This window comes from Spea bombifrons, chromosome 1 (genome assembly GCF_027358695.1).
Source record: "Spea bombifrons isolate aSpeBom1 chromosome 1, aSpeBom1.2.pri, whole genome shotgun sequence".
In the NCBI taxonomy this organism is placed as follows: domain Eukaryota; kingdom Metazoa; phylum Chordata; class Amphibia; order Anura; family Pelobatidae; genus Spea; species Spea bombifrons.
In genome coordinates, this window is record NC_071087.1 from 95,799,739 (window position 1) to 95,822,955 (window position 23,217).

At 37.3% G+C, this 23,217-nt stretch overlaps 1 protein-coding gene across 3 annotated transcripts in view; it reads left to right on the forward strand.

Moving 5' to 3' along the window:
• Positions 1–23,217, forward strand: part of TTC39B (tetratricopeptide repeat domain 39B) — a 38,668-nt gene that overhangs the window by 14,402 nt on the left and 1,049 nt on the right. Inside the window, exons 1-18 of one of the 3 annotated variants that reach the window (XM_053465931.1) lie at positions 2,991–3,297; positions 6,663–6,767; positions 7,109–7,240; positions 7,596–7,672; positions 8,261–8,328; positions 13,467–13,531; positions 13,697–13,805; positions 14,762–14,827; positions 15,584–15,692; positions 15,784–15,851; positions 15,975–16,034; positions 16,892–17,053; positions 18,378–18,469; positions 18,984–19,104; positions 19,582–19,693; positions 20,231–20,348; positions 20,504–20,620; positions 22,992–23,090. In XM_053465931.1, the coding sequence (XP_053321906.1) occupies positions 6,673–6,767; positions 7,109–7,240; positions 7,596–7,672; positions 8,261–8,328; positions 13,467–13,531; positions 13,697–13,805; positions 14,762–14,827; positions 15,584–15,692; positions 15,784–15,851; positions 15,975–16,034; positions 16,892–17,053; positions 18,378–18,469; positions 18,984–19,104; positions 19,582–19,693; positions 20,231–20,348; positions 20,504–20,620; positions 22,992–23,090 (1,670 nt within the window). In that variant the 5' untranslated portion in view covers positions 2,991–3,297; positions 6,663–6,672. Of the gene's footprint in view, positions 1–2,990; positions 3,298–6,662; positions 6,768–7,108; positions 7,241–7,595; positions 7,673–8,260; positions 8,329–13,466; positions 13,532–13,696; positions 13,806–14,761; positions 14,828–15,583; positions 15,693–15,783; positions 15,852–15,974; positions 16,035–16,891; positions 17,054–18,377; positions 18,470–18,983; positions 19,105–19,581; positions 19,694–20,230; positions 20,349–20,503; positions 20,621–22,991; positions 23,091–23,217 lie in introns of those variants that run through there. The other 2 variants (XM_053465930.1, XM_053465929.1) reach the window with 2 other exon arrangements.

Genomic DNA, 23,217 nt, shown 5'->3' on the forward strand with positions numbered 1-23,217 from the left:
GATATTTCTGTCCTATAGCCTTCACCTTTTTGGCTGTGGGTGTATATTTATGTGAGTTTTCAACTAGTTAACAGCCTGTTTGCAGAACTTATCTGGGGATGTTTTAAGACCCCCCCCCATGTGGACCAGCTCCTTTAAGTCAGTATGTAATTTAAAAAGAAATGAACTTTGTACATTGCTAATTCCTCTACAGAGACCACCACTTATTTTAGCTCTTGCTAATCTCAGTCCTGTGAATACTCTAGTGGCTGTAAATTTGGGCATTGATCTGTATTAATTCACCTAACTATTTATAACCACGTGATTCACTGTACAACTGGCATTTACGTCAAAAAGAAAATCTTAAAATAGAAATTCTCAAAATTACATTTATACTTTTCAGAGAATTATTTCCAAATACTTCCGGTTTACCTTGAAAATGACATGTACATCTTAGTTTAAGATTACGCTGCATTTAATTTCTCATTTTTCTTGTCACATTGTGTGGCCAATTGTGTTCTGCTCTCTAGTGGCAAAATGTTGAAAGTACAATTGAGGAAAGGTTACCACATTGCAGTCCAGCTTTGACGAAATTCAGTTGAGGTTCATATCTTAATCTATTTTATAGTCCTCGGAAATTGTTGCAGACTAAATTGTAAAGATAAAATTATGAAATAATGTGTTTTGGCAACAATGAGGTATTCACCGATAACCACATTGGCACGTCGACGGTGTTTCAACATTGACCAGAATAGGCAAAGTTTGAATGTCACGATACAAGAACTGTATATTGAGAGGGATTTCACGATGTTAACCTATTTCATTACAATCAATAAGCTCTCAGATCTCCAGTTAACACATAATCTTATTAACACACTTGTATCGGCTTCGTTACGTTTTGAAAATGGAGCCTATTTAATGAATTTTCTGTACTTTTTATATTTTATCTTGTAAAATATTTCCGCCTTTTGTTAAAGTAGCTGGTCCACCCATGGTATCATCGGTATGATGCTGAAATTGGGGACATCTCTAAAATTGTGTAACTATAGCTGCAGTGGTCTTTCATGTAAACACAGTAAGTGTTGCGCATCTGAACCATTTTTAGTGGGCATGTACTGTACTGTGTAGCAGTATTAACATTATTGTATATAGTGCCATCATATTCCATAGTGATCTATAATCGGTAGACGGGACATAAGTAGTATATAGCATAACAATTTGACTTACAAAAACAGGTGAGGAGGGCCCTGCTCAAATGAGCTTACAATCTATACGGAGTTAGGGTGTGTTACACAAGAGGTAAAAGTGCCAGTTGGGGATGGACCAGCCACACATTCAAGAGGATAGGGGTAGCCCTTGAGAAACCTTGCAAGAGTACGTGAGAGCCAGAAATCTGAGGAGAGGACAGAAGGGGATGATTGCATGAGTGGAGGGACTGATTAGGAGGGTATTTAGAGATGAGTAGTGAGATGTAAGTAGGAGAACTGCCATGAAGGGCTTTTACAACGGATCCTGAAGTGCATAGGCAGCCGGTGGAGAGACTGACAGAGGGGAGAGGTGTTAGTAAATCGATGGGAGAGGAAGCTAAGTCGGGCAGCAGGATTCATGGTGGATTGTAGAGGGGCAAGATGGGCAGGAGGGAGGGAAGCTAAGTCGGGGTTACAGATAATGAGGGCATGGACAAGAGCCCTGCCGGCATCTTGTGTTAGGAAGGGACAGATGCAGTCAATGTTTTTAAGATGGAGATAGCAGGGGAGAGAAGGTAGAGCTGTGTGTCATCAGCATACAGGTGCATAATCTAGTGTCCGGATTGCTTGGCTTCTAATATTCACTGTAGTCTCTAATATTAAGAAACACACATAGAGGGCAATATTATGGATGGAGAGAAAAGGTGGGGAAGTGCAGTAGGGTTAGTTTTAGGGCTAGGAGTAAGTGGGTCTCTGGCCTGGAGAGTGAGAGAGGTTTGGACCTATGAATAACTTTTTATATAGTGTATAGAAATATAAAATATAGGGTATGGGACACATGGTAGATCTGCTTTAAATCTTCATGTTTTGCGAGGAAATCTGGTTAGAAGTTAGAATACTGACGAATATAGGTAACAAATCCATTGAATAATTAGAAGATACTTTTATTTAGGGAAAAGGAGCATCAGTGTTTTTCTTATTAGTATATGACAGCATTGCCTACTCTAGTACATGTGACTGACATTCTGATGAATAATGGTTAAAATAAAAAATTATTAAAACCATTTCGTACCACAATTAGCCAATTGCTATAATAGTCTTTGAGATCGACTATTCAGTGTGTTATATGCAAAGAAGCTAAGAATGAGGCTTGCAGAAAAATTCTCTGGTATGATTATGACTATGTACTATATTGCATAATTGCCTCCATAATACTGCTCACGTTGTACCAAACAGAAAGTCTGGTGGCAATAAAGATAAAATGTATTAACCACCAATTAAGAAATGTACTGTCTGCACAGGAGGGGGGTTTCATGCGTGGCTCACTAAAAAAAGAGCATAGGACAGGGTGCTAGGGCAAAGAGCCACGACTTGGAAATGTGGGACATTTGGCGGGGATGATTAGATGAATGAGCCTTGCGTTACAGACTAGTATTCAAAGGGTTAATGAGTGCGTTGCTGCAAGGAGAAGAATGGCAGCGCTCGAACTGTAACCCAAGCCGTCTGCTCTAATATTGGAATCATTATGATGCTCATTAATGCGTACCTCGGGAAGGGATTCCATTTTAATGGCACCCTCAGTCTTTTCATTGTGTGATTGTTAATACGCAGGACCGTTCTTTCCATAATAGCCATTGGTCAGCATCTCTGCATGTGTTCCAAAGTGAAACCTTCTCTCCACTGCATTGCTGTGTTTTCATTGTGTTGAGATGCAATACAGTGTGTGTGTCAGCTTGCAGTGTAATTGATGGGATTTTCACTGCATCCCAGATTAGTTACAAATCTCCCAGCATCCTCCTGAAGCAGAGACTAGAAACCCATCTAGAGGACCAGCATCGACCTGCTGCTAATGTAGTTGACATTTCCTTTAAATGGGGAGCCCCTGCCAAGCCAGCTGTCACCCTGCGAACTTTGCGTCTTGCTCTTCTTTCTTGATGATTAATTAATAGCAGCCTGATGGGTCACCAGACAAAACGGTACCCTGATGCAATATACCGTCTGTAAATATACAAATCCCGTTGTCTCTGACTCCCTGTTAGCCTTTCGCAAAGTGAGAAGGTGAGCAGACAGGATTCGTCTGCGTTGTGGAAAAACATTTCTCGTCTAAAGAAGTCATCTGCCTTTCCATCCTGTGAGTATACCGCATCATCCTCGATTCCTTACCTAGCCTGCTGCTAAAAGTCAGCACTGTATACATTGATAGAAGCCAAGATCTGCAACCTCTCCATTTACCTTTCAAGCCCCTGACATAGCTCAATGCAGGGTTAAAATTCTTGTTTCAGCGTTTCTCTGCATTATTATGTAAGTTTAGCTTATTTTATCTATTTTTAAGAATTTTTTTTTGTAAATTTGTATTTTTTTTTTTTTTTTAGCTAATACCTGTTCTACATTTCTCTCCCATGTCGCATATATATTCTGGTTTATTGTGAGCACTGGGGTCTGCATTATAAAAGAAGCCCTGTCCGATATTGACTTGCGTACTGTGTCGTACTTCTAATACAGAGATGCAGGAAGCTTTATCCTTTTCCTTGCTGCAGGCACTTTTATAAAGAATAGGTAATCCGAATGAGCTGCAGTGCCACAGTATCCATCACATCTGCTAGCAATCGCTCACCAGGGACCTTGATTATCCTACAAGCATCAACGTGCATAGGCTTGCTTGCTGGGGGAAGGGTTGATGAATTTGCCTTCAATGTCGGGCGCTAAAAATATAAACCGAAGAGATGCAGCATTTAACGGTGTGAGCCACCTGCTTAGTTTTAGATGATGTGGGAGTAAAAATTTCATGTCGATCAACATCGGACTATATGGGATTTTCTGTACATTTTAACATGCTTTCCTTTCTGTATGTGGAAAAAGATTCTAAATGTGAATGTCCTTGTAATGTCTGCAACATAGCTTGTGACGCAGTGCTTGTAAGAGAAAAACGTAGTGTACATCCGTGTCCAGAACAAGCATCTGCCTCTTAAGCATGAGCTGCCCTTAGCACAATAGGAGATGCCGCATGAATATTCAATGCAGATTGCATAGATATTATTATTTCCACTCTCCCTCGTACATTTACTAAATAGGTGACTTTATAGGTAATGGTATAATGAGGATATTTGATGCACTTTTTCCATTGTGGATGGCCTCTTATACACAAAGAGATTAGATCTGTTATGTCATTGAATGTAAGGGATGCTTTTCTCCCTTTTGTTATCTGCTGTTTGCATCAGGGAGTTTGACATTAATCTGCTTTACTTTGAGTGCTGCATATGTTTTGCATCTGTGTTTTCATTACATCAAGAAAAACAAGACGGGGTTCACGTCTTCCCTGGCGTTTCACTTATGCATTGAGGTGTTATAGAGGAAAAAATAGTATTCTTGCCAAAAATCTTAAATTCTTTACACAAATGTGTGTGGTCGTTTGTTCCATTATTCCATGGTATTAAAATTGATGTAAAGGAAAGGAGTAGGCTGTCTTCTGTGTTGGGTCTGCTCTCCATGCTTTTATTTTGTGTGTGTGTTTGTGTGTTTTTGGTGGAAAACTGAATTTGTACACTTGCTCCACTTCAGGTTTCCCAAACATGTTCTCTCCTAATCAGTACTCTTATATAATGCCATCAAAACCTCCATATCTGTTCCTTCTTTTTCACATACCTTTCAATTTAATCTTCTAGTCCTCTATATTGAATATTATCTGCCACTGATATCTTCCACCCTACTCCATTTTTCCTCTTTATCTCAATTTCTTCTCAGTTCTCCCCTACCCCTTCACATTTGCTGTTCTTCCCCTGCCTCCTCTTCTTACGTATGGGTTACACAGGAGGTGGTGGTCAAGAACACAACTGGTCAAGGGCAGTGGGGGTTAGGCTGGGCAACACTGTCAGTACTAACTGTAGTTGAGTTATAAAATCTCTTCTCCATTTCGGGCAGAGGTTATGACAGACTCCTGAGAAACTGGGGTTCAAATAATTTGTATACACCGCTGCTGATTAAGCCTTTGTATGTGTTCTCCTAGGCCAGTTTACTATATAAGTAAACCAAACAATGGCTCAGTTTTAAATCACCCAGCCGGGCACTCTGACTAATGAAAGTCTATCGAGGAATGAGCTTCATCAACATTGCTGTAAAGCTTCGGTTCAGTGTGGTGTTTTTGAGCAGGAAAAGTTACTCAAAATACAACTGACTGTGAACAATGAAAGTCTCTGATAAAGGAAGTTTATTGGAGAAAAATGAAATAAAAACAAGTTTTTATTGTTAACCCTCATTACCGTATGCAGCACTTTTCATCCGAAAAATGCAGAAATGGTTAACTGATATTACCAAGAAGAAAACTTCCAATGTAATTTTATAATAACATGTGTATTTACATAAAACTAAGTCTAACCTTAATATTCGTTGGCTGATTAAACTTGTGTCTATTTTAGCTCTGCCTGTGTAGCCTTGTATTGAAAGGGACCCTTATTAACTTTAGATGAACATGTTTATGTAAATCTAGAAAAACCCTTAATTCTCATTCCAGATTTACATAGTGTATGTGTGTATATAACATTGAAATTGCTCTACATAACACATCTGACTTTACTGTTCATTATTTCTGTTTGAAACAGATGCTGGATTAATTGCTGGTAACTGGAGTGTCCTGTATTTGCCCAAGCAGCTAATGCACTTTTCACTCTTAAACCGCAAATCATGAAGTGCTAATCTGCTGAAACTTTCATTAATAAAGGAGAATTTACTCTGTCCAGCAGTTCAAATTAGAGACTTAGTTCATTAACCTTCATATGAGTTCAATTGCTATTTTTGTTTTAAAGAACACCCCAGTGCTTCAGGCAGTCCCTTATACAAAGAATGCACAATTAAGTACTTTCTACAAAAAAATCTATTACTTACGTGGCAGATCCCCAACCTTCTGTTGGGCAGCTTGCTTCGCTGATTGGTTGTTTGAATATATATGGAGTATTCTTCGGAATAAACCTGATGCATTCACAAGGGGGCACTGGTTAATGATGGCTGGAGAATCCCTTTAAATATGTTCCCCTTAGTTGGAAGCCTTAAACCCTCTTTAAAAAAGGAATATTCTCTGGTTATTGATATTGTATTGTATTGTATAATCTCAGAAATATCAGGTGATATGGTTGGAGGTGTGCAATTTGCATCATTCATAACTTTAGCTGGGAAAACTGAATTGACTCAAGTTGTTCTTTGATGCAACTAAACCTTTATCACAAATAATAAAATGACTGATGTGCTACAGTTTTTATTTGCTTAACAGATGAGATGATTTTATGGAAGAACCATGGTAGTGTAGGATGCCCTAGTGCTGGACCAAAGCCCATACGTGAATCTTACAGATAGGAGTGTAGTGGAATAGCAAAACTATAGCTTTTCATTTCTGGATACCATTTCTATGGTCCTTTTTAATTGCATGCTTATACTCCATGTAGTCTTTTAAACGCTTATTGACATCATCATAGAATATATATATATTTTTTTTTAAATGTATTTTAGGGCGTCCAAAATGAATCTCAGGAATTCTTTGGAGGAATGTACCATGGCCCTAAATCTATTCCTAAACAACAAGTTTTCTGAAGCACTGGAGTTACTCCGTCCATGGTAAGGATTTCACACACCACTTGTGCCTTTTATTAAATAATGTAATATATATATATATATATATATATATATATATATATATAATCTATCTATATATATATCGGCACCACTTTCAAAATGTGACTGTATTTGGGGGGACCGGTGATCTGAAGAACATAAGAAGATGTGGTGTGAGGAGAGGAAACGAAGGAAATTGAGTTTCCTTTCTTCATTTTAAAGTATGCAGTTTATCCAGATGATTCCTTACTTGCATACTATGTTGTGGGGGTAATTATTTGTACTGTTTGATTTTTGTTTTTCTTCAATGTTAAATTGGCTAATGTAATTCCGTCTTTATCTAGGGCTAAGGACAGTATGTATCATGCACTCGGATACAGTACCATCTTAGTTATGCAGGCAGCAATGACATTTGAGCCACAGGATATCCAAATGGGAATTGGCACAATGAAGGAGGCATTACAGACATGTCAAAGGTGAGTGCCAATTATGATCTATTTTGGCTCATACTGTTTAGTTAATTTAGCTGATACATCCAACCAACTACAAAGGGAGTAGATGTGAACAAAAACAATGTGCAATTGCGATGTGGTTTGAGTCTACACCATTGGATAAAATGATTAGTTGGGAAAAAGTACCTACTTACTATTTACTAATATACTTCTGTCTGCAGATCAAATCTAAAAGTAGTTTTCTGTCCAATGGGATGACATTATGTTTACTTCCTATGAGATTTGTCTTAACCTAATAAAACATTTTAAATGCCATTTTCAGTCAATGTGCATGTTTGTTTTCAAGTTAGATGAAGATTTAATTAATTTTGTTTTGCAGATTTAGGAAAAGAAACACGGTCGTTGAATCTCTATCCAATCTTGTGTCCAAGCAGTCAGGAGAGCACCTTTCGGAAGGTAATGAGATTAATTGTGAAGGCATGATTCACAGGCGAAATAGAAGGTTATCTATTTCCATTGTAACCCTCTATTAGGGGGTTTTGTCCCAAAATTACTCATTACCATACCTGTGAACTCCTCTCGGTTTGACCCGGAGATTGCTGGGTGAGCGCTGCTGTCTTTAACAAACATGCAGAAATGCCTCAATACACCAGTTTGTTATACGTTTTTAGACATTTGAAGAGTGTTGCTTGTATTGGAACATGAAAATATTAACTAGGTATCCCACAGGCTAAAAGTTTTTGAAATATCCAGTATTATAATCGTGCAGATTAGTATAAAATCAAATCACAAAACTTCTAGGAAACTTCTTGATAATCTGAAAGTCAAATCTGGTTTAATTTCCCAGGTATATATTTTAATCAGAACAGTAATCCATTTAATCCTCAATTTAAATTCTTCACTTGATCCGCGGCCTCCAGCATGCTGTAGAGAATCAAGATATATATTGTAGCAGATGTTTTGTCCTGCTTGGATTTTATGTCTTCTTGGATTTGCACCTAACCATGTCCTTTTTTTTTTTCTCTCTTCTTTGTGTCCTTTTAGAGGAGATGCATGCTGAAATCTGTTATGCCGAGTGTCTATTACAGAAGGCTGCCCTGACATTTGTACAGGTAACAAACCTTTTAAAATACGCTCTTTGTGAACAAACCGTTCGGAGGCGCGGTTCTACTGAGATGATTGAAATGTGCGTCTGTCTACTCAATTAATACTGACCTAGAATCCTCTTTGCCCCCTTCCATCATTAAACAGCAGCACCTCTTGAGTCCAGAACATCAGAAGTTCAAATAATACAAAATAACAGCAATACGCCCTTTGTAGATATTATTTAGTCATTAAATTGCCACTGCAATACTGCATGCTTTTTTAATAATTATTTATTTTTTTAGTGGGTGCTAGCGCGCACCATTTTTGTTACTGTATTAGCGTTTTTGCTTTTGATATGCAGATATCATTGTAATTACACAAAGTGCAGCACAAAATCTTAAAAGAAACCTGGTGGTCCTATATATCAGCTGTCTACTTAACATAGAAGAGGAGCAGTGGAACTTTATTGCCATAATCCTATCACTGTCAGTACTGTAGTATAGAATGCAGGAATGATATCATTCACTTAGTGTTATGCCGTATACAGTGCTGTAAAAAAGTATTTGCCCCTTCCTGAATTTTTTTGTGTTTTTGCATATTTGTCCCACTTAAATGTTTCAGATCATCCAACAAATTTGAAAATTAGACAAAGATAACCTGTGTAAAAAATAAAAATAAATAAATAAATAAATGCAATTTGTAAATGATTTCACATATAGAAGAAAAAAGCTATCTTACCCTACCTGGCCATATGTGAGAAAGTAATTATGATTAATACTACCCCTTAGCTACTAAATCAACCAGTTAACAAAATGAATTAATAATTGCATTCAATTTCAATAGACAAACCCAGGCATGATTACTGCCAGCCCTGTTGAATCCAAACATCAATTTGAATAGAAATTGTCTTGCAAGGTGACGTAGGCTAAACAGTCTCAAAAAGCAGCAAGTGATTCTGCAATCGAAAGAAATTCAAGGACGATGAGAGAGACATTGACATCTATCAGTCAGGAGAGGGTTACAAAGTAGTTTCTAAGGCTCTGAGACTCCAGCGAACCACAAAGAGGCGTTCTCTACAAATAGAAAACAGTACAGTAGTGGACCTTCCCAGAAGTGGCTGCGCCACCAAGATTCCTCCAAGAGCACATTGCCGACTTATTAAGGAGGTCACAAAAGAACCCTGACTAACATGTAAGAACTGCAGGCCTCACTTGTTGCAAGGCAAAAAACACTCCTGACCAAAAAGAACACATTCTGATCTATAAGGTCACACCAACAGTCAGACATGGTGGGGTAGTGTAATGGTCTGGGGCTGCTTCGCTGCATCAGAACCGGGAAGACTTGCCGTAATTGATGGAACCATGAATTCTACCAGAGAGCTCAAGTGCAGTTGGGTTATGCAGCAGGGCAATAATCCGAAACACACAAGCAAGTCTACCTCTGGGGGGGTTTTCATACCCTAACTACTGGAGCTATTTTAGTATTGGTTTAAACCTTTTTCCCATTTTTTGTGAATAGTATACCCATGTAAGTGATATATTGTGTTTTTAAAGAGAGAGAGCTTTATTTTGATACTATATTTACATGTTTAGTCAAACATTTAGTAAGTAATTTTGTAAAAACTAGAGAAAAATAGAAGAAAAAATCTAATCACATGTCAATCCTCTGTAAGTTATTTTGAACAAGGAAACCAAACAAATACCCCAATAAAACTATATTTTCTGTAAATCGGACAACCCAAGGTGTGTCGCAAGGAGTTTGTGGAGACTCGTCATGCAGCTGTCATGTCATGTGGCCGCGGTCACTGCCACATTAGTCGTAGCAATAGTTTCCTGGGATTTTTTCTCCACCAAACCATCTACGTTGTAAAGGGTTTTTAGAGAAAACCAGCCAAAATTGCTCGACTGTTTCTCTGGATTACGGAAATATCCCACGTGCATAGTTTTTGGAGGTTTTGTTTTCTGGACTTTTGTTATGCAGCTGTTTGGCTACCAATCACTGCAAAACCCTACCTGTAGCATTAATTTCATTCACTTTGTTTCACCAACATTTCTTTGTTGCTTATGATTTTTTGCACGGGTTAAATGTTATGGCAGAGCAATTCAGGCAAATTTTTTCAGATGCATCTACAGATTAAGGAATTACCCCATATGCTTTTTTTTTCTTTTAAATTTGCACGGAAAAAACCCTCCTAATACCTTTTTGTAACAGACTGCATCATTTTCTGAGCCTTTTGTTTGGCAACAGTGGGTGGGATTTAGCAAGGAAAATGCCTACCAGTTAGATATGGGACATTTTCATCTTGCAGATTTGGAGTGGACTCAAATTTTGAGTCACCTTCAGGGGGGATGTTGGGGATTATCGTTGAAATGCAGGACTCTTAGCAAGTCCAAATATCTGGTACTGGTCATATGTGAAAAAGGAAGGTTGATAAAACCGGGTCTGTGCTCCAACAGTAGTGTATGGTGTTCTTACAATACTCATCACTAGGGTCAAGGCCCCAAACTTTCCAATTTCAAACATCTGTTCCCTTGGTCAGCGGTCAGACACGGCTAAAAAAAAAAAAAAAAAAAAAAAGAATGGGGGGAAAAACATTTAAAAATTGGCTTACTAGAATCAATATCACGTGATTTCAGGGGTCGCAATAAAAAGTGGGATTTCAGGCTCCAACATATTGGGGGGTTCACAACAATGATTTCACAACATAATTTTGTTGGAACCTGGGCATCACCCTCATCTGATATAATACTAGACAAGTCTTCTTAGAAGCGTTCCATTTAAACACCACCAAATACCGGGGAGACGGTTTACACAGAGATCCGTGGGGATTTTAAAGCAAGACACTTAGTGCTGCAAGTTGCTCTAGATGTCAATTGCTTTTTTTTTTATTTGCTACTTTTCAAAGATAGCGTTATTACAGAGTTCATAATCTCCAATATGTCAGTATTATCCAAAGCTTAACGGACACACAGGCTCAAATTGGTGTATGGCTTTCAGTGAAAGGCCTACAGAATGAGGTCAGGGAACAGTCCTTAGGCTCCCTGGGAATCTGAGCGAATATGGTCTATGACAGTATTCAGGCTGGCATAATGTTATGAAACTGCCTACTTTCACAACTTAAAAAATATATTATACAAAATCTCTCATGCAATATAATTTGTGTGAATAAAAATTATATTAATAAATGCTATATGCTGTCTCTCATGATGGAGTATATCTGAGTTTTCTCATTCCAAAACGTAGCAGCAATGTACTGGGACACTACCTGTATATATGGTATATTTTTTTATGAATATAAAAAAAACAACCATATGCACTTACCTGCTTTACAGTTTAGCGTACAATATATGACCAAAAGCATGTGGATACCCCTCCTAATTATTGAGTTTGGGTATTCCAACCACATCAATGACTAACAGGAGAGGGTGCGCTAAGAAAGCACTTTGAGTCCCACTGGGAGAAAGGTGCTATATTAATACTAGTTCTGTTATTTTAAAACCTTGTGGAAAGACTTCAAGGAAGAGTGGACGCTGTTATAGCCGCAAAGGGTGGTGGGCAACCTCGGTTTTGGAATAGGATGTCCACAAGCTCATATAGGTGTGATGGTCAGCTGTCAATATTTATGGTCATATAGTGTATAATGAGTTAAGTAATTATACAGCCATATATAGGGGTACATTAAATATATATACATCAGGATAGATGCTTCATACAGTTTACCATCTGGTTAATGTAAATGCATAAATGATTTCCTTCTCCAACAAAATGGGTTCTGTCAGCATCCGTACTCGCTGTCGGATCCTTTCTTCCGGCAGAACCTCAGACGCTGTCAAAGCCCGTACTGTCGGAAGAAGAAAGCGGACAGCATTAAGCAATTTTCAGTTTGGAAAATCTAGTTTTTACTGAAATGCTCAAGATATCAATTGAGCATACGTTTACTTTTCATATAAGTATGGCTTGCTTAACTGTTTTCTTAAATTTAAAAATGGTTTGCTGTTTAATTGAAAAATAACCCCATCTGTCTATTTTACTTCATTGTTTCTAGTTTCCAAATTTGTTGATTACACACAGCTGATCTTTCATGCCAGGAGGACACCAAATGACGTCACACAGAGCATTAGTGATATATATATGTAAGATGGAGCTATGGCAGGCAGGCTTAATGCAACATAGGGGAGGGCAGTTTCTCAGATGTTGTATGTAAAATGAATTAAAGACATGGAAGCCAAGGATGGAGGGTCATTTGTTTCTGAGCTAGTTTTGGATGACTGAACAATTTTTGGTTACATTTCAAACCTGAAGCATCTCGCTGAGCTCATTTTGTGTTAATGAATTCTTTACACAAGTCAGATTTGTTTACATCAAAGCAATATGATGACAAACTTAAGATGTCTGTGCTCTAGCTGGGATATTTAAAAGTCATGGCCACAAGGACTAGAGCAGCACTGTAGTTTGGGCAAACAGGTATTGTATTTTCTTGTTGGTGAAACAGAACAGTTTACGGAGTTGATTTAAGGGGTTAAATTAGTATTAAAAATAAAAAGTATAACACAGGCTCAAATTGGCCCTTCTAGGAGAATAAACATGCTAGGATGGTTAAGGGATTTCAGTTTCTGGTCTAGATAAAAAAAAAAAATATCATGCAGGCAGTGGTACTTTCACCTGAGAGATCATAATGCACAGCCCTTTAGTCATTCAGTGTGGAACCATTGCCCTCCACTAGCATCATTCTGCTTTTCCCAATAGATTGCCTTTATAGTAACATTTCAGGATTGTTTTGGAGTAGGGGGGATTTTCTTCAAAATGTAGGCACCCCCCCCTCATTTCTCTTTTATTCACGTGAAAACAAAATCTGGGCAACTTTTACAGATAACCCTGAGAATTGCAACACACTCTTAGTTAGACATATACAGTATGTTCAGAATTCACTTTTCCCACATTGAATTTTAATTAGATTTCGTCACAACTTATTATAGAAAGGTGCGTTTTTAAGTAGGTCTATTGAATGAACTGTACTAAAATCAGCAGACCAAGTACAGGTACCCTGCGTTTCTTATAGAGAAGGAGACACGTCATTTAGATTTGTTGGCAAAATCAAGATGAAATTAAAATTTACTTTTTTTGGTTTAACCCCAATGAACAAAATGGATTGGGTTTCTTCCAGGATGAAAACATGATCAACTTTATCAAAGGTGGGCTCAAAATCAGGACAAGTTACCAAATATACAAGTATGTTTGTTTTTGTTTTTGTGGTTTTTTTTTGTTTTTTTTTAGTAATTTTTTTTGTTTGTTTCAGTTAAATGTTTTGATATTGTGTAATTTTTAAATAGTCAAGTGTTCTTACTTGGTACATAAAAAATATGAATTGTATTTCATTTGTATTTGTTCTTAAAGAGAATGCCATCAGCTCTTGCTGTCAGGATTGACCGCGGACAAAAACTCTAGTGAAACTCACCATCAGTTTGAAGGAGGTGTAAAGCTTGGTATTGGAGCCTTTAACTTGGTGAGATTTTTTTTTTCTTTTATATGCTGACAGAGGACCGTATAAGGAAATTAAGTGTCATTCTTCACATTGGGACTCCTAACTAGTGCAGGCTAAACATTATGAGTGGATGTGTGTGTGTGCGGTTTAGCAGTTCATATGGTAATAAATACAATACAAATCATAGTACAGATAATATAAAAAACATTACATTACATTTATTTATATAGCACCAGTAGAATGTGTAGAGCTGTTACAACAGTAAAATAAATTAAAATCACAAACAATAATAAACTGGTACAAAAGGAAAAGAGCGCCCTGCTCTTGGTGGTTGAGGGGGGGGGGTGTAACAGTAGAAGAGGAATGCTGGCATGGGTTGATAGTCTGGATGATCTGTAGAGGTTGTTGGTCTTTCAGATGGCTTGATTAGTATGTTGGCAGAGAGTGTTAGTAAGAAATGTTGTACACTTCTTGGAAAAAAAAGTGGGTTTTCAGGGAGATATAAACCTAATAACAATCACCTTCATTATTTTTGAGCATATTAACAACTTTTGCATTTACTATTACAATAACGAAGAATGATAAAGCTGGCATGTTAAATCATGGAAGCGATCGGATAAATACCACAGCATTAACATTGCAAGAATCCTAAATATTGAATTTGATGGTAGATAACAACCCAGCTAGTCTAACAATGTTTCCAGCTGTCAAATCCTCAAACTTGGTGTGTCTCATAGCCGTATGTCTATCCCAAGAAGGTTTAGATCCCATCGCCGTAATGTCCTCTACAAGGGAAATGGGCTAGGCATAAGGACACAATGGCTTGTGAGGAACATAGTGAAGACACATGTGAACTCGTACAGTTGCATATTTAAAATATGTTTTTATAAAGAAAAGAAGAGTTTATTTTTTTATTGTTTTTATCCTCCTTTTTCTTTGTGGTAAGTTAACAGCTTTGCTTTGTGTTTTGTCCATAGATGCTTTCTCTTTTGCCTTCAAGGATTCTGAGACTCTTGGAATTCATTGGCTTTTCCGGCAACAGGGTGACTTGCCTTCTTTTAAAGTTATTCTCTATAGAAGTGACTTAGCATATTTCATTGTACTCATTTATATTATTAGTTTTATTTGTAGCCCATAAGTTTGACCCCTTAACTATTAAACATGCTTACTGATGTGAGATCTAAGCTAATGGTTTTTATAAACTATACTCTCGAATTGGAATTTTTCTAATTTCAGTGGATATGTAGTGTTATCTTAAATAGCGATGTGTTCCTTACTAGCTAAAAGCTACTAAGAAAGGTAGTCCAATGACACTATGAAGCATATGAAAATGAGTGTTGACTTCAAGTGCCAAATATCATTATAGCACTAGCTAAAGCTGTCTTTTGAAGCTGTGTGCATAAAATAACCCTGTGTTCATCCTCTAGATAAAACAGATAGACATGTAAAAACAAAATGTATTCACATATATTTCGATCATATGTATGTCAAACTGGAAAATGAATAAAAGGCTAACGTCCCAGCTTCAGATCTTCCAATTTATAGTTATCTTGGTATTTTGCAAGTCACTGTCTAGATTTACATAGTTTTTTATTATGTGGCTAAACTTTAGTTAAAAAAAATCCCATCCATACATACAAAAAAAAAACCTAAATATTTGAACTAGAAATCAGCACCGGGATATTTTAAATGTCTACAGTTTCTACATAAACTATGATGATCTGTATTTGGAATTAAAGGAAACTTACTGGGTACTGGATGTTTTTATAAGATGGTTTTAATTTTCTTGGGTTTTTCAGGATCTGGGACTTCTCCAGCTGCGAGAGGGAGCCTCAGGAACCAGTTTGAGAGCAATTTTATGTGTCCTCACTCTTCTGTTCTACCATACCTATGTTTCTCTAATTCTTGGTAAGATGCCTCTTTGCAACATGGGTTGTTCACCAAATTTTATTTGTTTTAAGTAACAGAATTAAGACAAATGCAACAAACTCTATTTCAGGAACCGGGGAAGGTAATCTAGAAGAAGCAGATGCCCTCCTGGAGCCATATCTTGATAAATTCCCAAATGTATGTATGTTTTTTTTCTGTGTACAAAAAAATATTTTCTTAAAAAGCAATAGCTGATATTTTTTTTTTTTCGGTATGTAATTTTTAAGATTTAAATTTTTATTATTCTTTATCCACATCCAGGGCTCAATCATTCTATTTTATGCTGCTAGGATTGATATCCTTAAAGGAAACTTTGAACAGGTAATACTTTTAGAACGGTTTGCTTTCACCATAGCTGTGGAATGTATGTTTTAGTTATGTATGAGTTGTTTACGTTCATTGAACCAGATATTTGTATTATGTGTATGTTGTTAAACTTGAGAAAGTATTTCTATAAACACCAAAACCTAATGCAACCTAATGCGATCACGCCCCCTGACGAAGCTCATTGCAGCGAAACGTATGTTGGGGTTGGTACGTTTGGACTTGGCACCATTCATCACCAGGTTTTTTTGCTGGTTTCAGCCTTGTTTCTTGCAGTATGTTATTTCATTTGTTCCTTTTTACTTTATTGCTGTGGTCATCCTTGTGTTTCTTATTTGTGCCTTTATATATATACGTATTTCCATCCTAGTTCCTGTAGTCCTGTGCCCTTGTTCATATGTACCTTCCTATATGTGTCTTGGTGCCGAGATGCTTTTATATTATATATATTTTTTTATATATATTTAAATCATATTGTCTAATGAAGATTTACTTTGTATATACCTTTTTTCCTTACGTGCTCTCCTTGCATTAGGTTTTGGTGTTTATATATGTACAGTATCTCTGCCATTATTGGTAGTTTGTTTGTTTTTGGTGATTAAAGTATTTCTATGCAGATTTCTAATATAAGTTTTGAACAAGTCTGCTTTTGATTTACAAAATGAAATTCTCACAGCAGATTAGGAAGCTCATTATCTAATCATTGTTTTCAGATATTTTTAGTCATTACCTCACAATTGAGTCTTAATCCATCTTTTAACGGTTTATGTATCCAAGTATTTTTTTTTTTTTTCTTTCATATAATGTGCACCTGTCCAATCATGGCCCCGTGTCTCCATTTGTACATTTTTCAGGCACAAATGACCTTCCAGAAATGTATAGTCTCACAGCAAGAATGGAAACAGATCCACCATCTCTGCTATTGGGAGCTGATGTGGTGCTTTTCTTTCCAGCAAGACTGGCTCCAAGCATATCGCTATGCTGACTTACTGTGCAAGGAAAGCAAGTGGTCAAAGGTAGCTTTTGGATAACTGCTTGAAAATACATGAACCTTATTGCAAGATCCCTACATATTTTACAGAATCTGAATTCGATCCATATTTAGCAGATGCATGCTTTTAATGTTGAGCATGGGTTACTGCAGCCTAACCCATAATAAACTAGGTTTAAATGGTCATTTGGTCAGTTTGAATTACAAACACACTTGAAGTGTACATATACTTGTGTGATGTCATATAGATGACACAGCTAGATGTCATGATAGATGATCATAGTCCCATACTGGGGCCACGGTAATCCTGTTTTAAAAGCTAGCAGTTTTTTAAAGGAAAAATAAATGTTAAAAAAAATATATATATTGATAGCGACTGTGCAAAATGTAAATATATATCATGGTTTTTCTTTACTTTCCGTGCACGTCCTGAGCTTTAAGAAAAGTCTAAGCCAGGTCTCTTCTCAATCATATGCAATGGTAACAAATAAAGGAGTGCTTGTGAAGCTGAGAAGAATTTTCAGAACTTTATTTTACAATATAGGGGGTTTATGTGATTTATCATGGCTCTATAAAGCCAGCTATCCTACTTGTTACTCATATAATGGTAAATATTTAACCCGATAAAGCTGACATTTTTAGCTTCTCCAGTGGAGTTGAATTGCACTAACCACCTTGAAGCTATTGCACATAGTTCACTAGGTGAACAAGAGTAAAATGGTATCTGGGGCCAGTGCTACCATATAGCTCATCCTTATTGTGCTGGGTTGGTGGCAGGATCTCTTCTATGTTATAAAATAGAGGGTGCCAGAGACCTAGTTTTCCTAGGGTGCTGGAAACCATAGGGCCAGTATTGAAGGTGTGGACATATTGTTTTAGAAAAGTCTGTGAAATGTCACATCCAGTTATGGAAGAAATAGCTTGAGGAAGAGTATTCCACAATCAAAAAGGAGTGTGCAAAGGAGAATTCATTGTAATTCCCTAAAACAGAAATTATGCAATCTTACACTTTTTTTTTTTTAATAAGAACGCTGAAATGTAAACCTTTATATACAAATGGCCGATTTCTGAAATAAGCTAGGTTTCCTTTCCAAAGAGTAGAATCCCTGCAGCTTAATGGATGTTTTACACAATAACTTGCAATGACCAAGGGCATTTTAGTTATCCTTTGGCATTTAATGTTCTCCAACAGAGCTCTCTGTCTTTTGCTGACTTAATGGCCTTTTAAGCTAGCCAGTTTGTATCCTTTTCCTGTTAGGTCATTGTATGCTTAATCTGTTCATTGGCGCTCTGTCTATGCTCTTTTTCTTTTTGCTGCACTCCCCAATAAATGAATTCTACGTATTTAGGCAATATATGTCTTTCAAAAAGCCGCCATCCTGAGCATGCTTCCTGAAGATGTTGCAAAGTCGACAGGAGAAGATATAGTTGCCTTGTTCAGGTATGAACTTAACCGTTAACTTACAACACAGTCCCCTGTAACCCATAATCCATGCGGTGTCTTCCACAAAGTCTGTTCTTCTAGTTCTGTACCACTGGGCATGCAGCCAATCTGAAGTGCTCAATTACATCTGATATATGTAGCAAAGCACAATTAAAATGTTTATTCCTAGTATAGGACAAGCGCTAAAGAAATATCCATTGCATGCTTGAACCTCCTTTAATGAGATGTGATCTAAACACATCAGAAGTAAACAAAAATTAAGACGCTATGTGTCTGCCTTGAACATTGAGAGGTGAGAGCAATTATATATGACTTTTGGATGTAATAAGATATACAAAGCTGATGAAACTAATTCTATGTTGGCCAATTGTGTTCTCGCTGTCACAAGTATCTAGCTGCAATAGCGCAAATTGGCTTACCTAGATCACAATGCAGCAACGCTCTTTGGTATTGTGATGTGTGTATATAATATCAGTTTTATTCAATGTGGACTTTATTATGTCTGTTGCAGGCAAGTGGAGAGTTTAAAGCAAAGAATTGCCGGAAAGTCCATCCCCACGGAAAAGTTTGCCGTCAGAAAATCCCGCCGTTATGCCTCGTCTAACCCGGTCAAACTGATTTTGCCAGCTCTGGTAAATTAACTTGTCTAGGAATTGAGGTGATATTATTTATGTTGTACGCCAGTGAAATTAATACTCTTTTGGCTAGGCTTGCTGTTTATGACTGCGACAGCGCAAGTATTATAAAACCCAGCATGGACACCGCTAGGTAGACTTTGTGAATCAATCTACATACATTAAAATGTACCATGCTTTAAAAACAAAAATCTCTGACTTTATATTATTACATTTGGGGGGAACACTACAGATGGTTTGCATTTTTTGCAAACAGTTTTTCCTGGAATCAGTGTTGCTTGAACAAATATTAAAATAATAGAGGCCTTTTGGAAAAGCCATTATTGCTAATAAACCAACATGGCTGCTGTTTGTGGTCTTATCTTGGAAGTCTTAGTAGCATGTGAATTATGGGAATGTATGCACGGTGCGAGTTTAAAGTGACATTTTAAGATTAGCTTTCATTGAGCCTTAACTTACTCTGTCCCTTTGCAGGAAATGATGTACGTATGGAATGGTTTTACAATTGTGGGTAAAAGATCTGATCTCACAGAAAGTTTGCTCGTTACCGTTGAAAATGCAGAAACTGCTTTGCAGAACGAAAAAGGTAAGTACACCCCGTTCGGAACCAAAGCGTCACTAAATGTCACAAAGTAATAGGCAGACTTTATTTTCATTAAAAGTCAACTATTTACACCCATGGTAGTTATACATTTCTAACTCTTCAAATGTAATGTGAGCTTAACAGTTGGACTCCATTAAATCGTTGCCGTGGTAACTTTGCTGGGGTCGACAAGTTGGACAGCGGTGTTCTAGATTAGCACTGTCCGGCCCTTTCTTGTGTATTAGGATACATTTTCAAACATTTTAAACATTATGCTACATACCCCACACAGACAGGGGCCAGAAAACAAAGTAAGGCTTGCCCTGACTTTGGAATTAATCTCGGAACCTAATAGTTCATGGGTTTAAATATTAGGGAACACCGATCTAGATCCCTCAGAATACTAAGGGCGATACATCATGAAATGTGTGAGATGCAAATGACTGTCTGAAGATGCACAAACCATAATCTTTACATCCTGAGCTAAATGCACTGAAAGGAAGGCATGTGTTCCTGATAGATGTGTTTTTAATCTTCCAGACCAGACAGAGTACTTTACTGACGACCAGTGCCTAGTTCAGCTGCTCAAAGGCCTTTGTTTGAAACACCTGGGTCGATTACTGCAGGCAGAACTTTGCTTCAATCAGGTCATACAAAGGTACAAACACGAAATAAAGATTAAACCGGGAATCTATTGCTTGAACGTTCTTTTGAACGCAATGTGAATATGTGTAACCATATACATATATGTACAAATCGTAGGCATGATCCCAAACGCCACACATCACGGATCAATATTGCTTTGTTTTGCAGTGAAAAGAGGGTGAAATATGACCACTATTTACTTCCATTTACCTATTACGAGTTGGGACTACTATACAAACAGCAAGGAGACAAAGATAAAGCTATTAAGTTTATTGAAACTGCTAAGTAAGTTACCTCATTTCTTTCATTTCATTTCCTTTTGTTCGCTATTTCTTTTTGTTTTCCTCTTGTATTGCATGTTTAGAAAGAGGATACATGTACTGATTTAACCGTTTTGCAGGATGCCGCATATTTTATTCTGCAGTTTTTATTGTACAGACACCAACCTTTGATCAGTCCTTGGTTTTGTCATAGATTCAGGATAGCTTTATGCCTATCCCACGCACACTTAAATTCCCTCACTGCCTTAGCCCCTACCATTTCTGCTGGGAGGCTGTTCCATTCATCTATCACCCTCTCTAAAGTAAAAAATGCAGTCATGCCAAGAAATGCAATTTTGTGAATGAAAGTGCACATAATTGTATTATGTGATCTGATGCATCAGATGTATACATATTAGTATGCTTTTGCACCAATAATTCAAGTGGTGGAATTGCATCACCAACAGTGTTGGTATGTATAAAGTCTTTGTATACATACCGTGATGCCTCAAATGCCTGTTTGTGCTTGTGAGCCCTTTTTTATGTGTTTTCTTCCTCTATACTTACTTTATAAAGTGACTTGAGAAGTTGCAATGTTAGTACTTTTTCACCTTTCATGTGTAAACCTCTGAAAACTTTACTGTTTTGTGTTCTTGTTCAGTGTACGTTCAGGGTGAATTTGCATCTTACAATGCTAGGTGTGCTGGTGTCATCTCCATTATATGAGACCAGGGTTTGGTTCTTTGAAAACATTACACAGTGTTTTACGCTACAGGAAGTGTCGTCGTGGGAACTACCGAAGAATATTTTCCCCAACGGACATTGTGTTTGGAGACACGAGCAGCAATAAACTGCTGGGACAGAAATGCTAGAAAGGTCTTTTGCGTGTGTTGGCGCGTGATCATGCTTAAGAGCGCATGATAAGCAGTCATCATCTGTCTTCTTAAGGGTTTGAATGCGTTCTTGTGAGTTCTTGTCTGCAGTCTATTATCTTGTAGTTTTCATTAGTGCTACGTTCCATTTGTCATTGGATTCCTGAAATCTTGTGCCCTCCTTGGGATGGTCTGTAATGAAATTAATCTTATGAAATGGCAGTTAAGGCTACAATGAATGGTTTGAGCGTGATTTCCTCTGCTCAAGAATGTTAATGGTAATGTGACAGCCATTTAGAGGGGATTACAATAACAGTTTGGCAATTCAATGGAAATGGGTTTTTTTGTAAATGAAACTCAGAGAAGGTATGCCAACCAACCTAACAAATAGGAGAAGCCAAATAATGTGGCTAGTTGGATTTTCCAGTTTTTAGCCAACAACGCCTCTTCTCTCAAGCTTCGGATCACCTTGTTTCTTCTCGTTGGATTCTTAACTCCCGTATTATAATGAATGAGAGAATGTTTATCTTATATGCGCTACACGGTTTCCTTTTTTTTTAACCAGAAGATTAATTTCAATCAGTAAATGTTCATGGGTAGCAATTACCTAAATATCAAAACTTCACTATAATTTATAAGGATGGAGAAAAAAGGCTCACACCGTGCAAGCTGTGTTTAGCCATCAGCCATTCTAAATAGGATAAGCCCGCATCTACAACTGGCTTTGAACTTGGATACGTGTACCTTCTTGAACTTATCATGCGAACAATTTGCTTGTTTTAATACTATTTTTAATCGCCTTTTTTGGTGAATTGGAAACAAATATGTGCACTGATTCAATTTTTTTTTTACGATTCTGCTTTTAACTCTTTTTCACCTTGATTTCTTTGTAATTTCGTAAACCATGGACTAAATGGAATAGGAAGATATGAAATATTTTCTTCACGATCCTGATAGGCTGTGGATGCTATTGTTAGCTGGGCAAGTACACAACAGCTGACTATGCAACACTTCCATTAGCGCCATCCGCTAACTCTTGTGTTTACACACTCCTTATAAATGGCTAACTGAGAATTAGGATAATTGTACTTGTGGCAAGATGGAAAATATACCTCCTCTGTGGAATAGATATTCTACATTAGAACATAATCAAATTTGTGTTCATTGTATGTGTGTGTCTTTCATTTTTGTAAGTGCTTACTTTTCTAGTGGCACCCACTTTGGGCATGTCTTCTTTTTTTTGTCTTGTCTGACTCTTCTGTCTCACAAGCACCTGTATTTATTTGTTTCTTACAACGCACTTACAGAACCACTGAATTACCTACAAAAATGTGGGTCAGAAGGTTGTCAAACATCTGATTATATACTCTTTACTCCACAAACTCTCTGGAACTTTTGTTTTTCTCCCGGAATCCCGGCTCTTTGAATCTTCCTCTCTGTCCTTGCTATCCTGTGGTTTAACAGCCAACGGCACAATATTCTGGCAGAAGGATATGAGGCTAATAAGTTACTATGTCATTACAGAAAAAACTACAAAGACTACTCTTTGGAGTCCAGACTGCACTTCAGGATCCATGCAGCACTGATCAATCTAAAAGGTTCCACAGCCTCAACATCTCCTTGGTAATTTAGAAGTGCCCACTAAAAAAGGGCTTTGCACTTGCTCACTGCTAGTCAAACGATTTACACAACTTTTGGAAGTTACTGCACTCAAGTTGCTAGTTTCATTTGGTTTAAGATGAATTGCAAT